At 40.6% G+C, this 15379-nt stretch overlaps 1 protein-coding gene across 7 annotated transcripts in view; it reads left to right on the top strand.

The window, feature by feature from the left end:
* The window catches only part of USP48 (ubiquitin specific peptidase 48), a 92988-nt gene that overhangs the window by 63348 nt on the left and 14261 nt on the right, over positions 1-15379 (top strand). For all 7 annotated transcript variants that reach the window (XM_019799981.2, XM_019799980.2, XM_019799979.2 and 4 more), the window contains 7 exons: positions 2497-2621; positions 2794-2916; positions 3209-3270; positions 3507-3617; positions 4928-5058; positions 5629-5735; positions 13933-14037. In XM_019799981.2, the coding sequence (XP_019655540.1) occupies positions 2497-2621; positions 2794-2916; positions 3209-3270; positions 3507-3617; positions 4928-5058; positions 5629-5735; positions 13933-14037 (764 nt within the window). The remainder of the gene's footprint in view (positions 1-2496; positions 2622-2793; positions 2917-3208; positions 3271-3506; positions 3618-4927; positions 5059-5628; positions 5736-13932; positions 14038-15379) is intronic.

The following is a 15379-nucleotide window of genomic DNA, read 5'->3' as shown; positions in this document are numbered from 1 at the left end:
CGTGAGGCCAGGAACCATCCCCCTGCCCCCAACATTGGGCTGGATCCCAGGACCCTGAAATTATGATGAGCCAAAATCAAGAGATGGGCACTTAACCAACTGAGCCACCCAGGAGCCCCTAAACCTTTGTTACTACACAGTTTGCTTGGCAATTGGGCAGTTTTTTTGTTTTGTTTTTATAAGTTCTTCAGATGCTCTGTACCCCAAGTTACTATAGTTTGAACTAGATTTTGTGGGTGAGGGTATTTATGCACAATCTAAATTCATTATTTACTAGATTCTGTGTTGACAGGAAGAATCCTTTGGGCTTAGGTTTTCCAGTGTGTTTGCTGAATTTGATCTCTCATGACTGATTTGATCTTGTGTTGGGAGATGTTATCCCAGGATGAATTTCATTGGTTGGTCTTCTCTTTTCAAATTTAGGAAGGTGATACTTATTACAGGATACAAGTCTAAAAATTCATATACCATAGGTAAAAGTTAGCGGTTGTGAAGTCATAAACAAGATTCAGATACGTCGTCATGGTGGTTATTAGGACACTAAATTTAGAGACATGATAAGTACAGGGGAGGACTTTGTTTATTCAACGAAACTGCAATAAAATGATTTATTGAAATAGTCTTCTGACATCAGAAATAAATTTAGGTGGTTCTTTATACACACCCAGCATTATAGGTCATTAAGTAGAAATGCCCTTCCATCCCATTGGAACAAGGGCAGCACGTCCCCAGTGACAGGAAATCCCATTCAAGCATGTGTCTGTGTTACTGTTCCTTTGTTCACCTACCTTTTCTGAACCACATGCATATGGAGACAGCAGGTGCGTAGTCTTCAGTCCTTCTTGGCAGGGGGAAGAAAGAAACCACTTTAAAATCATAATTGCCTTAGAGTTCTTTAAAATCAGATTGTGGAAATCTCCTTCATCTTTTTTGTGGCTGCATTATATTTCACAATAAGGATGCACTAAATTAGAATCTGATAATCCAATTAACCTTAAAAAAAGTTCCCCCGGTTGTATGGGAGTAGGTCTTCATAACCCGAGGAAATTTAAGTCAACAGTCTACTCAGAAAGAAAATTAATTTTTACAGTGGGACCTATTTTCTCTGTTAATAAGTTTTCTAAAGCAACCTTTTCTTGGGGTGTTCAAAGCTGAATAAGAGGTAGAACGTCAGATGATGCATTTTGAGGTGTTAGACATTTTGGGGTTTGGGTGAGACAGACCGGAGGTCATATCCCAGCTTCCTTACAAACAGCCTGTGGTGGTGACTGTGTATATCAGTGTCACTGATTCTCAGTTTATTTTGTAGAACCTGTAAAGCAAAAATGGTGATACAGTGCCTTAGAAAGTCACTGGCTTTTTTTTTCTTAGTTACAGGGGTAGAAGCAAATGTATGGCTTTGAAAACTTAACGATGGTTTTTTGGGTAATGACTGCATCTAATAACATAAGTGCAGTTCACTAATTTATCGACCGGGGGCAGCCGAAACAACATGGAAGTAGAAACAGAAAGGGAGCGAGGGGTAGAGAAGGGCAGACAGGCCCCCTGAAAGCTGGATTTGGGCAAGCAAGCAGTAAACTGATGGGGGGCGCCTGAGATGGGGAGCTGCTGCCGCCTGGGCATTCCTGGGATCAGAGAAGAGGAAGGGGGGTGGTGCTGACTAATATTCTCCTCTGAGATTTTTTTTTTCTTTAAAATTGATTTATTTCACAAAAAGCAAGTGTGGGGGGTGGGCAATGTGAGCGGAGGAAGAGAGACTCTCCCGCAGACTCCCCGCTGAACGAGGAGCCTGACACAAGACTCGATCCCACGACCCATGAGATGATGACCCAATCCAAAACCAAAAGTTGAAGGCTTAATCGATGGAGCCACCTGGGCGCCTTGTCCTCTGCAATTTTCAGAGATTCCTGGGGATTGGGGTGACAGCAATAGTAAGCAAGCCAATTGGATTTTGACAGGAGATGGTTTTCTGATTGAACAGAGCTTCCTTTATTAAACTTTGAATTGATAATGTAAGAGAACGGTTCTGGTAAGATTGGACCCAGCCTTAAAAATATTATTTGGGTGGGTGGGGGAGAAACCTATAGGCAAGTGTGGCATTTGAGTGTGAGTGGGGGTGCATTGCTGTTGAACAGCCTCTCCGGGTGGAGGGTACCACAATCCCCAGAAGCCCTTTTCATTGCTTCCTTCACTGGCAGGAAGAAAGATGGGAAGTGCCCAGCTCTAGTCTCATACAGTTGTTTTTTTATTGTCTAGTTTTTCAACCACAGACCTCGAATAAGGACGTACAGGAATGGCTAGCTTCTTTAGAATTAAATAACCTTAAAGATGATATTTAAGAGTTTTGAAACTAAGGAAGGAGTGAATTACAGGAGAGTCGGAAGAGTATCTACAGATATTTCTTAGGTCGAAGGAATATGAAATAGAATTTTAGAGGCTCTCTGCTGACCTTTTAGCTTTTTTTAATCCCCCAAATATATATTTTTTTTAACTCAGGGGAGTTATGCATATCTGAAAATGAAAGACGGCTTGTTTCTAAAGAGGCTTGGAGCAAACTGCAGCAGTACTTTCCAAAGGCTCCTGAGTTTCCAAGTTACAGAGAATGCTGTTCCCAGTGCAAGGTACTGAGTGCTGTGCTGCCATCTGGGGAAATCATGCCGCCTCCCTGGATTGCCTGCTCTGGAGAATTGACATTGTACTTCTGTGGGGGGAGTAGGGAGGAGGCAAGTCCTGTGCTGTCAGCGGGGGGGTGGGGGGTGGTGGTTGATTGCTTCTTGCTTCATTCTCTTACAGATTTTAGAAAGAGAAGGGGAAGAAAATGAAGCCTTACATAAGATGATTGCAAATGAGCAAAAGACTTCTCTTCCAAATTTGTTCCAGGACAAGAACAGACCGTGTCTCAGTAACTGGCCAGAGGTATAGTGATCCCCACACAGGAAGATAGGCTTCATCTTACCTTTTTAGGGCTCTTGCCAAAATCCCAGTGAACTGTTTCATACCAGCCCAGAGTGTCTCTGATTCTCACGGTTTAGTTGTCATTGGAGGATTTACTCTAGCTTACTGTTTCTTGGCAGAGGGCTCTATTTGCATTATATTTATAAAACTTGAAAAAGGAGAATGACAGTATATGGGAAAACATTTTCCCTAAAATATTTATGTTATGGGTACAGTGAGTTAATGGGTATTTGCATGCTATTCTCTGTTCTAGGAAACGGATGTCCTATACATCGTGTCACAGTTCTTCGTAGAAGAATGGCGGAAATTTGTTAGGTAGAGCCCTAAATTTTCTATTTCCTTTTTCTGTTGTTGTTGATTCTAGTATTTTTAAGAATTAATAGATTCTGATCACAGTACCTTTGATGGTTACTTTTTTAGCAGGTACTAAAATTTTCTTTTGTTTACATTAAATGGATTAAATATATTTCAAATGTAAAAATAATTATCTGAAACATCTTGAGTGATTGCCTTAGTGAAATATATTGATCCTCCTTGTCTCACTTGAGTAGAAAACCTACAAGATGTAGTCCCGTGTCGTCGGTTGGAAACAGTGCTCTCCTGTGCCCCCATGGGGGACTCATGTTTACATTTGCTTCCATGACCAAAGAAGATTCTAAACTGTGAGTTTCTTCTCTTCATGTGATTTTTCTAGTGATTAATAATGAATGTTTAGGTAGTTTTTATCTGACACAAACAGTGTATTTGAAGGTTCTAGGCCTTTTCTGAATTGTGGGTTTTGTCCTTTCATAAGCTCTATTAGAGTGAGCACTTCCCTTAAAAAAAAAAAAAAAAAAGGCAAGACTGTTTGTCTGTAGAAGGAGAGAAGCTGCCCGAGGTTGCCACGCTCTTTGTCTCTACCTTGTCCTTCCCAGAGCCCTGCTCTTCTTCCAAGCTGCCGGTTCCGGTACCGCCTCTCTAGCGGACCTCTTCCAGCATCCCATAATCCCAGGGGCTCGCCTGTCCTTGTTTTTCCTGCAGCCACCAGGCAGCCTTCAGCAAACAGATGAGGAGGAGGAAGGCACTGTGCACCAGAGCAGAGCCACTGAGCTGGTCATCTGCAGGTCTCGGGTCTTAAAGTCAAAATTTTTGTCCCACTCAATCTTAAGTGCTTCTAGAAGGGCTCATGTCTGAATGCACCCGTGATGTTGCCATTTTATCTTTTCAAAGAATTGATACCTATGTAAGAGAACGTAGAATGCCTCTGGCATTGCTTATAAACCGTGAACATTGGAACTCATAAATAACAATTCCTTCGTGACTAAGCGTAGAGGTAGAGAGTTTACTATTCATGTTAACACTTTCACATCATTTAGGGAAGCTTACAGTTAATATATTTTTCCTTCTAGGTTCTCCCCTAGCTCTTTTTTTCCTTCCTTCCTCTTTGCGGGGGTGGGGGAGTGTTGTAAATGTTAGACATCAGGAAAGTATCTATGATAATACAAATGTGTGTACGGGGCAGCTTTAAAGTTAAACAATTCAAATAAAACCTAAGGCCCCTCAGTGTTAACCTTTCCTCTTCTTCCTCTTCTCTGTGCCTTTGTTCACTCACAATAAGCACAGGCCGGAATTTGAGGGTTACCATGCTCAAAAAGTACTACTTACAAAGTAATATTTTGCATATTAAAAAAATTTTTTTTTTTTTTTACAAATGGACATCATACGATATTTATCCTTCTGCAACTAACTTCATTCAATTTTAGTTTGTGAGATTTAGACATGTTGATTCTTGTAACGTGAGTCTTGATGTTTCACTGCCCTAACCACCCTCCTTTTGTATGAAGAAAACTGTTCGTTGTTGACGATGATGTATCTTTACCTTCTTGAATAATTGGTCTTCGTGATTTGGTGATTTGGGTTTAGGAGACCAATGGATGATGTTAGTTCTGTTAATTTCCATGTGTCTTAAGGCATGTTGTGTTTTTTTGCACAGTATAGCTCTCATATGGCCCAGTGAGTGGCAAATGATACAAAAGCTCTTTGTCGTGGACCATGTCATTAAAATCACGAGAACTGAGGTGGGAGATGCAAACCCTTCAGAAACACAGTATATTTCTGAACCAAGTAAGTTTTCATGTTTGTTCATATAGTTAAAACTTGACATTTTAAGAGAGAAGGTGAATGTGTTACTATTGTATTCCCTATTTAAAATTAACGAGGGGCGCCTGGGTGGCACAGCGGTTAAGCGTCTGCCTTTGGCTCAGGGCGTGATCCCGGTGTTATGGGATTGAGCCCCACATCAGGCTCCTCTGCTATGAGCCTGCTTCTTCCTCTCCCACTCCCCCTGCTTGTGTTCCCTCTCTCGCTGACTGTCTCTATCTCTGTCGAATAAATAAATAAAATCTTTAAAAAAATAAAATTAAATTAAATTAACGAATATGTGTTCAGGTCCTGACTGGTACACACCAGGTGGGAATTACTCTATACCCCTCTCATTATTTGTATGTTTACTAGTTGATAGTAAATGAATTTCCTCGCTGGCATTATTACTATACAACAGAATATAACAATTAATAGAAAATAAGAGCAATAGTTACTTAATGAATACTCACTGGTAACTTTGCTGTGTGTTTATAGGTTTTTGGTTCTTTTACATTAATTCCCCCGCCACTTCTGTTTTACTTTGTTTTTCAGAACTCTGTCCAGAATGCAGAGAGGGCTTATTGTGTCAACAGCAGAGGGACCTACGTGAATACACTCAAGCCACCATCTATGTCCATAAAGTTGTGGATAACAAAAAGGTACCAGTCCCTCTCGTGGCCATGACTAGTAATGATCAATTTTGCTTTTTGACTCACTGATGGATTTTCACTGATGCCTGCCTTAGATCACATTTTTATTTCCTTGGAGCTACTTGGCGTAAGAATTCAAGTTGGATAAGAATTCAAAATGAATACTTGTGTGATTATATGTGGATTTAGTCAGTTATTAATTTGATACGGAAATAATTATTGAACGTCAGCTATGTGCCGGGAATGGTCTTGGTGTGGAGGGAATACAGTGGTAAAGAAGACAGACCAGGTATCTGCCCTCAAGAATATTTGTACCTAGTGAGGAAGATGAAGAACAAACCCAGAAAGGGAGATGGTTCAGTGTGCCAGCCTAGGAAGGTTGTGAACATCTCCTCCTCCCAGGATCCAGCAAATCTGCAGCATATATGGAATAATTACCTCTGAAAAGAACTTGAGACCTAGCTAAACAGCTGCTCTGCAAAGGATAAAAGGGTCACATCAAGATGGATAGGAGAAGGGGCGCCTGGGTGGCACAGCGGTTAAGCGTCTGCCTTCGGCTCAGGGCATGATCCCGGCGTTGTGGGATCGAGCCCCACATCAGGCTCCTCCGCTGTGAGCCTGCTTCTTCCTCTCCCACTCCCCCTGCTTGTGTTCCCTCTCTCGCTGGCTGTCTGTATCTCTGTTGAATGAATAAATAAAATCTTTAAAAAAAAAAAAAAAGATGGATAGGAGAAGCAGAGATAAGATCTCACCAAAAACACCACACCCCAGCACAGCAGCCCGCCATGGGGAGGGGTCTCACAAATACAGAACTGCTTCCTGAGGAGAGAATGGTTTGTGCCCCACATCAGGCCACCCAACTCGGACCTAAACCAGATTGAAGGTCCCAAATGGCTTTGAAACGAAGGGAGCTTCCATCCAGGAGAACCATACGGCTGTAGAGAATGGAGATTATGCTCTTTAAAGATCTCGTGTGCAGGATGACTTAGTCTGGCACCCCATGCAAAAGCTGCGGTTTGCCAAGGCCTAAATTATATGTGAAGGAAATTCATTTGCTAATCTTAAAGCATCTGCCAGAGGAGTTAAAGCTTGTTGGGACTCTCTTCAGGGACTGGAGCCACTGTGGGGCACCATTTTTAAGTTCTCCACCTTGCTAGTGCCCACAGTGGTGGGTACCAGTTTTGTACTCTCTTACCTGCTAGTGCGCTATGCACTTGCTGCAGACTGCCACAGCCCCACCTCCCTGGGGTACCCCAAAGCCAGCAAGCATCCAGTCTCCTCAGTGGGATGCCCACTGGGCACTGGATTCTTGTGGCCAGAAGGGATTGCATTTCTGGGCCCCACAGGTCTGAAACAGACCGTTTCACAGACAACCTAGAAGTCGAAAGTTAAACGGTAAGGTTCAGTGCTTATACAGGGCCACCCATTCTTGAGACTGGGAGCGAGAGTTTCACCTAACACATAAGAACAAATGATCAAGCAAAAAGAGGAAACACAGGAATATGTTCCAAATGAAAGAAAAAGATAAAACCCCCAATCAAAACCTTAACAAAACAGACTATAAGTAATTTACCTAATAAAGTGTTCAAAGTATTGGTCATAGAAATGCTCACGGAATTTGGGAGAATATGGATGAAAACAGAGAAAATCCCATTCAACGAAGAGATAGAAAATATAAAAAGGACCAAACAGAAGTCACAGAGCTAAAGAATGCAATAACTGATCTGAAAAATACAGTACAATACAGGGTTTCAACAAGAGACCAGATCAAGCAGAAGGAAGGTAAGTGATCTGGAAGACAGCAGCAGAACTCAGCCAGAGCAGTAAAAAGAAAAAAAGAATTTTTTTTTTTTTTTAAGTAGGCTGCGTGCCCAGCATGGAGCCCAACGTGGGACTTGAACTCACGACCCTGAGATGGGGACTTGAGCTGAGATTTAGAGTTGGATGTTTAATCTATGGATCTACCCTACCCAGGCACCCCGAGGGAAAAAGAATTCTAAAAAATGAAGCTAGCTTAAGGGACCTGTGCCACAACATCCAACAACATTCATCTTATAGAGGTCCCAGAAGAGGGAAGAGAGAAATGGGCAGAAAACTTATTTAAAGAAATAATGGCTGAAAATTTCCCTAATTTGGGGAAGAAAGTGGACACCTGGATCTAGGAAGCCTAGAGAATTCCAAACAAAATGAACCCAAAACGTCCCACACCCTGACACATTAAAACTAAAATGTGAAAAGTAGAGAATCTTAAATGTAGCAAGGGAAAAACAACTTTTTCATGTAAGGGGAACCCCTGTTAAGGCTTCCAACAAAAACTTCTCATGTCAGAGGGGATTGATAATGACTTATCTGAAGAACTGAAAGAAAAATACTTCTAAGCAAGAACACTCTACCTGGCAAGGATATCATTCAGAATTAAAGGAACGATGAACAGTTTTCCTGACAAGCAGAAGCTGAAGGAGTTCATCACCACTAAACCAGCCCTCCAGTGAACAGAAAGGGTACCAGTTACTAATAAGAAAACATGTGACAGTAAAAATCTCACTGGTAAACATAAATACGTAGTAAAGGGGATTAATCACTTATAAGACTAGTCTGAAGGTTAAAAGGTGTAGTAATAATGAGTATAACTGCAATAATTAGTTAAGGGATAAAAAAATAAAAAGATACAGAAAATGACGTTAAAAACAAAACATTGGAGGATTAAAAAGACAATTGTATTATGTGATTAAGTTTAACTTGCTATCAATTTAAAATATACTGGTATTATATGTAAGTTGTTAATGTGAGTCTTAACGTTAACCAAAAGCAAAAATGTATCTCATAGACGCAAAAAATAATGAGAAAGATCTAAAAAAAGTCATCAAACCACAAGGGAGGAAAGCAAGAGAAGGAACAGAAAGGAACTAGAAAATAGTCAAATTGGCAATAAGTATATACCTATTAATAATTACTTTAAATGTAAATGGAATAAATTCTCCAATCAGAAGACAGAGTAGTTCACTGGATTAAAAAAAAAAAAAGAAACACAAGATCCATCTTCCCATCTATATGTTACCTATAAGAGACTTACATCAGATGCAAGGACACATACAGACTGAAAGTAAAGGGATGGAAAAAGCTGTTACATGTAAATGGAAACCAATAGAAAGCTATGTATATCAGAGAAAAGAGATTTTGAAACAAAGACTGTAATAAAAGACAAGGAGCATTTGTAAATATGCAACCAACATAGGGAGTACCTAAATATTTAAAGCAGATGTTAACAGAGTCAAAGGGAGAAGTTGACAACAGTGCAGTGCTGCTGGGGGCCTTTCGTACCCCACTTTCATCAATGAATAGATCATCAGACAAAAAAATCAGTAAAGAAACATCAGTCTTAAATGACACATTGGACCCCATGAACTTAATAGATACATACAGAACATTCCATCTAAAAACAGGAGAATACCCATTCTTCTCAAATGGACATGGGCCGTTCTCCAGGGTAAGCCATACACTGGACCACAAGTCTCAGTAAATTGAAGAAGATTGAAATCATACCAAGCATCTTTTCCAGCCACATTGGTATGAACCTGGAAATCAATTACAAGAAGAAAACTGGGTAAAAACCTAGACGAAATGGTTGTATTTTTGGAAATACACAATTTTCTCAGACTGAATCGCGAAGAAACAGAAAAACTGAATAGACCGATTACTCGTAAGGAGATTTAGTCATTAATCAAAACACGCCCAACAAAAGTCCAGGACCAAATAGCTTTACTGGTGAACTCTACCAAACATTCGATGAAGATTTAATACCAATCCTTCTCAAACTCTTCCAGAAAATTGAGGATGAAGGAATTCTCCCAAACTTATTTTACAGGGCCAACAAGGATACTGCATAAAAAAACAAATCACAGGCAAGTACCCCTTTGAACATGGATGCAGAAATTCTCAACAAAATATTAGCAAACCAAATTTAACAGTACATTACAGCGGCTGGGTGGCTCAGTCAGTTAAGTGTCTGCCTTCAGCACAGGTCATGACCCCAGGGTCCTGGGATTGAGTTCCGCATCCGGCTCCCTGCTCAATGGGAGCCTGCTTCTCCCTCTCCCTCTGCCTGCTGCTCCCCCTGCTTGTGTGTGCGCGCTCTCTCTCTCTCTCTCTCTCAAGTAAATAAAATCTTAAAGAGGGAGGGGGAAGCATACACTGTGATCAAGTGGGAATTATTCCAGGGATGCAAGGATGGCGGATCTGCAAATCAACGTGACACACATTAATAAAGCGGATAAAATCATGATCCTCTTCATAAATGCAGAAAAGGATTTAACAAAATTCTATATCCATTTACTTACTTATTGAAGTTGGAGGGCACAAAATAATACATAAAAAATTTGCAGAGCGCCTGCCTAGCTCAGTCCTAGAGCATGTGACTCTAGATCTCAGAGTTGTGAGTTCAAATCCAACTTTGGGCATATTGCTTACTTTAAAAAAAAAATTAGTTCCATTTTTATACATCTAGCAACGACCTATCAGAGAAATTAAGGAAATAATCTCCTTTACAATTCCATCAAAAAAGAATAAAATACGGGGTGCCTGGGACATTGAGTGTCTCTCTTTAGCTCAGGTCAGGATCTCGGGATTTTGGGATAGAGCCATGCTTCCAGCTGCTCCTCCCTCTGCGCCTCCCCCAGTCATTCACTATCTCTCATAAATAAAATCTTTTAAAAAAAAACTCAGGAATGAATTTAACCAAGGTGGTAAAAGATCTAAACATTGAAAACTACAGGACTAATAAAATTGAAGAAGATACAAATGGAAAGATATTCCTTGCTAATGAATTGGAAGAATTAATACTGTAAAAATGTTGATATTATCTAAAGCAATCTACAGAATCAGTGCAGTCCCTATCAGAATCACAATGGCATTTTTTTTAAACAGAAATAGAATAAAAACAAACAACCCTAAATTTTGTATGGAAACAAAATAGATCTTTAATAGCCAGAGTAGTCTTGAGAAAGAAGAAAAAAGCTAGAGGCAGCACTCTTGGTGATTTCAAACTGTTACAAAGCTACACTAACCAAAACGGTATGGTATGGGCATAAAATCAGACATGTTAATTGAAATAAACCCAAGTGAAATAAACCCAAGCATATAGGGTCAGGTATTTTGCCACAAAGGAGGCTAGAATATACACTGGGAAGGAATAGTCTCTCCAGCAAATGGTGCTGGGAAAAGTGGACAGCCACACGCAAAAGTACAAAACTGGACCACTATCTCACATCTCACATAAAAATCAGCTCAAAATGGATTAAAGACTTGAAAGTAAGAACAGAAACCATAAAACTTCTAAAAGAAAATGGGCAACAAGCTCCTTGATGTCCCTCGTAGTAATAATTTTTTCAGTTGATTCCAAAGGCAACAAAAGCAAAAATCAGTAAATGGGACTCCATCAGTCTGAAATCTTCTGCACAGTGGAGGAAACCATGAACAGCCTACATGGGAGAAGATATTTGCAAATCGTATATACCATAAAGGGTCATAATCCAAAATACATAAAGAACTCATACAGCACAAAATTGGATAAAAAATTGGCAGAGTCTGAATTGACATTTTTCCAAAGAAGAAATACAGATGGCCAGCATCCTCGTGAAAAGAAGCTTAGCATCACTGATCAACAGGGAAATGCAAATCTAAACGACAATGAACAGCCACCTCACACCAGTCAGAATGGCTGTGAAAGGGGTAAGAGAGAAGCATTTGTGAGCATGTGGAGATAAAGGGAACTCTTGTGCACTATTGGTGGGAATGGAAAATGGTGCAGCCACTATGGAAAACAGGATGGAGCTTCTTTGAATTACTGTATGATCCAGCAGTTCTGCTTCTGGGTATTTATCCAAAGAAAACAAAAACGTTAAATCTAAAAGATATATGCACGCCTGTGTTCACTGCACCATTATTTGCAATGGCCAGGATGGAAATAACCTAAGTGTTCGTTGATAGATGAAGGGAAAATGAAGTTCTGTTTGTGTGCCCAATGGAATACTATTCAGCCATAAAAAATAACGAAATCTTGCTTTTGGGACCACATGGATGGACCTTGAGGGTACTGTGCCCATTAAAAAAGTTAGAGAAAGTAAATACCGTATGATTTCACCTGTAGATAGAATCTAAAAAAACAAATAAAACTCATCGATACAGAGAATGGATTTGTGGTTGCCAGGGTTGGTGTGGGAGGATGAGGGATCAAGAGATACAGACTGCCAGTTATAAAATAAGTTGTGGGTATATAGCGTATGTAATGTGTGTGTATAGTGGTGGCTCTGGTCAATAATATTGCAAATTCGAAAGTTGCTTAAAAGTTCTCATCAATACGTTTGCAACTTTATAGGGTGGCAAATGGTAATTAGCATTATTTTGGTGATCATTTCACAGTGTGTACATATGTCAAATCATTGTACACCTGAAACTGATTCAGTGTTGTATACTAATTACATTTCTATTTAAAGAAAGATCTGGGGCGCCTGGGTGGCACAGCGGTTAAGCGTCTGCCTTCGGCTCAGGGCGTGATCCCAGCGTTGTGGGATCGAGCCCCACATCAGGCTCCTCGCTGTGAGTCTGCTTCTTCCTCTCGCACTCCCCCTGCTTGTGTTCCCTCTCTCGCTGGCTGTCTCTATCTCTGTCGAATAAATAAATAAAATCTTAAAAAAAAAATAAAAAAAAATAAAGAAAGATCTAGAACATCCAATCAAAAAAAAAAAAAACAGGAAAAAACCCCCATGAATTCATAAGATGATTACACGGGAATGAGTGTTTTTGAAGGAAGTCTAGCAGGGTAACGTGGGAGACTGGTAGAGGTAGGGGTAGCAGTGTTAGATGGGAATTGGACAAGAAACAGGTCTTGGAGGAGTTGTTTACCTGAGTGTCCACTGCAGACATCCAGCCTCTGAAGGGTGCTTCAGGCAGAGGGATGAGCCTCGTGGGCTTAAGCGGTAGAGTCAGTCGTATGTAGAGCAGCCCTGTCCAGTAGAGCTTTGTGTAGGGATAGAAATGTTCTGTGTTTTCACTGTTTGCTCTGGTAGCCAGTAGCCGCATGTGACTGGCTATGGTGACTAAGGAAGTGAATTTTTAATTCATTTCATTTTAAGCAGCCACATGTACCCACTGGCCACCGTACGGAACAGTGCTAGCCCAAAGTGAGGTCTCTTCCAATGAAGGGTAGTGATACAGAGCAAGGGACAAGTCCTGTCATGTTTTATACGTCATGCTAAGGATTTGGGCCTTTATTCCGAGTATAGATGTCAGCCACTGGAGAGCTGCAGGCAAGATCATGGTGTGAATAGATTCATGCTTTAAAGAGGTGACCCTGGCAGTTGTGTCTGGAGGCCAGTTCAGAGCCTCTTGCCCTGATCTAAGAGAAGATGACGGAGATTTGGTTGTGTTTTGGGTGCAGGGGTGTTAAAACTTGCTGTGGATTGGATTGGCAGTATTTCTGTTAGGAGTGGATGGCCCTTAGGTAGGTCCTGACCTAGATCTCTGGGCGTGTCATTAATTTGATTCCAGGATTTGGGGAATTAGAGAATAAACTACATTTTATTTGACGATTGTTACCAAACACATTGTTTTAGGGGGGTAATTTACAGATTATGCTCTTAAGGTCTTGGGTTCTGCTTCACAGGTTGAACTAAGGCCTTTATTTCCTCATTTGCTGAGAAAGTACAGTTAAACAGTATCAATTCTGTGTTTCCTCCTCAAGTTTTAAGTCTTTGTGCCTATTAGTCCATGTATACACTGGTATCTAAAATAGTATCCAACTTATCTAAAGTTTTAGTATTTGAGTTTTTAACGGTATTTCATAATGTAAAAGAGCATTTCCTCCTTCCTTCCTTTTCTTAAGGAGGTATTGTGGCTCCCGCTGTCTGAATGGTTTGACAGTCCCCACGCTAGGGAAAATTTAGAGCATCTTCGAACTTCCGCAAAATAACATCATTGTAAAAGCCCAATGATAATAACTCGTTCCGCAGATACTGATTGCGTTTATGGTGACCACATTACACACGAGTGAATCCTAGGATAAAAACTAACATGTTAAAAGAGCACAGGAAACAGCCCTTGAGTCTCCGTCGTCTGCCAGGTCTATTATCCCACTGTTGATAAAGCCACAACACCCGCCATAGCCTGCCCTGCAAGGGCCTGACCATCTTGTCTCTGTGTTTGTATTCAGGTGATGAAGGATTCAGCTCCGGAGCTGAATGTGAGTAGTTCCGAAACGGAAGAGGATAAGGAAGAAGCTAAACCAGATGGAGAAAAAGATCCAGATTTTAATCAAGTATGTGTTGAACCTGCTTTTTATTGTCCTACCTTCCGCCGTTCTGAAAGCAGCCAGTCCACGTCCGCAGACATTTCCCGTCCCTTCCACGGGACATTAGTTCTCAGCTCCCTTCTTTGCCCTCATTGCTTCGTTTTCGTGGCACGCAGTTGCAGCCCTGATTTCTTTCAAGAAGCCGTGAACTGCATTGTTCCAGAATTAATAATACATTTGTTGCTACTGAGTAAGAAAGGTTAAAATACAATTTTTTAAATCTTTTGCCTGAAAAGAAGACTAAAATGAGATCCATATCGTTTTGTTGTTTAATCTTGGATTATTTAACTATGAAAAAATTAACTCAGTTTCCATCATTACAAACAAAATATGCTGTGGTCTTACCAATGGAGTTTATAGAAGAGATTTCTGTGTCTCTTAAAGTGTTAATCAAATGACCAGGTCAGCATTCATCTTTCATATTTCATTATGATAAATTTAATTTTTTTCTTCTTAAATTGTCTGTTTTCTATGTATTTTGTTACGATTTTCTATCCCACTTATTTAGTTACTTGAATATATTCTGCATATTCATAGTGTTATTGGAGAAAAGTAACTTAAGAACAGGAAATAAGTTGGGAATATGGTTGATATATGATGTGGGTAAGTTTCAGCTTCTCAAAAAGTCAGACCACTGTGTCCCAGGGTATTCTGTGGATACCTTAAATTCATGGAATTTGTAGTTTAATTAGAGTTTAGTTTTAACAGATGAGACATGTATTTTCTTTCTTCACTGCTAAAATACAGTAGTCAAATTATGGTTCACCTTCTCCCTGAAGGACTGAAAGTGTTATCGTGGCCGTCTGCCCTATCTGTGTCTGTTACAGAGCAGAGCTGTCTGGGCTTGGGCTGTCTCTATACACTGATACTGTTACTTCATTTTCAGCATCAAGAAAGTCTGAAAAGCCCCCTTGACTTGAATCTTGGTCTCCCTGAGGCAAATGTTACTTGTCGTTTTCTAGCTGGTACAGAGAGATACCCCATTTGTTTTCCATGGCCTGTTGGAGCCCCTCACATGCTCGCTACGCATACCTGTGGAAAAGGACAGAATCGGGCTCTCTGCGCACCACCCCGCTGACTGTGATTCGCCACTCAGTCAAATGTGCGCTGTAGTCGGCCAGCCCCGGAGGGCCCCTTGGCTGCAGAAATAGCCAAACCTATACGTGTTACAGGAATGCAGGCTGAACTTTGACGGGACATTGTAAATCCTGTGCTTACTCAGACCTTTGTAGATGTAGGTCTAATGTTTCTTGGGATGGTTTTTGAGATGATCTCTTGTTTGGAGTTGGCGAACATATCTTTGTGGGCA

This window comes from Ailuropoda melanoleuca, chromosome 2 (assembly GCF_002007445.2).
Source record: "Ailuropoda melanoleuca isolate Jingjing chromosome 2, ASM200744v2, whole genome shotgun sequence".
In the NCBI taxonomy this organism is placed as follows: domain Eukaryota; kingdom Metazoa; phylum Chordata; class Mammalia; order Carnivora; family Ursidae; genus Ailuropoda; species Ailuropoda melanoleuca.
The sequence above is the reverse complement of the archived record's forward strand: the minus strand, read 5'-3'. Positions and strand labels throughout refer to the sequence as shown.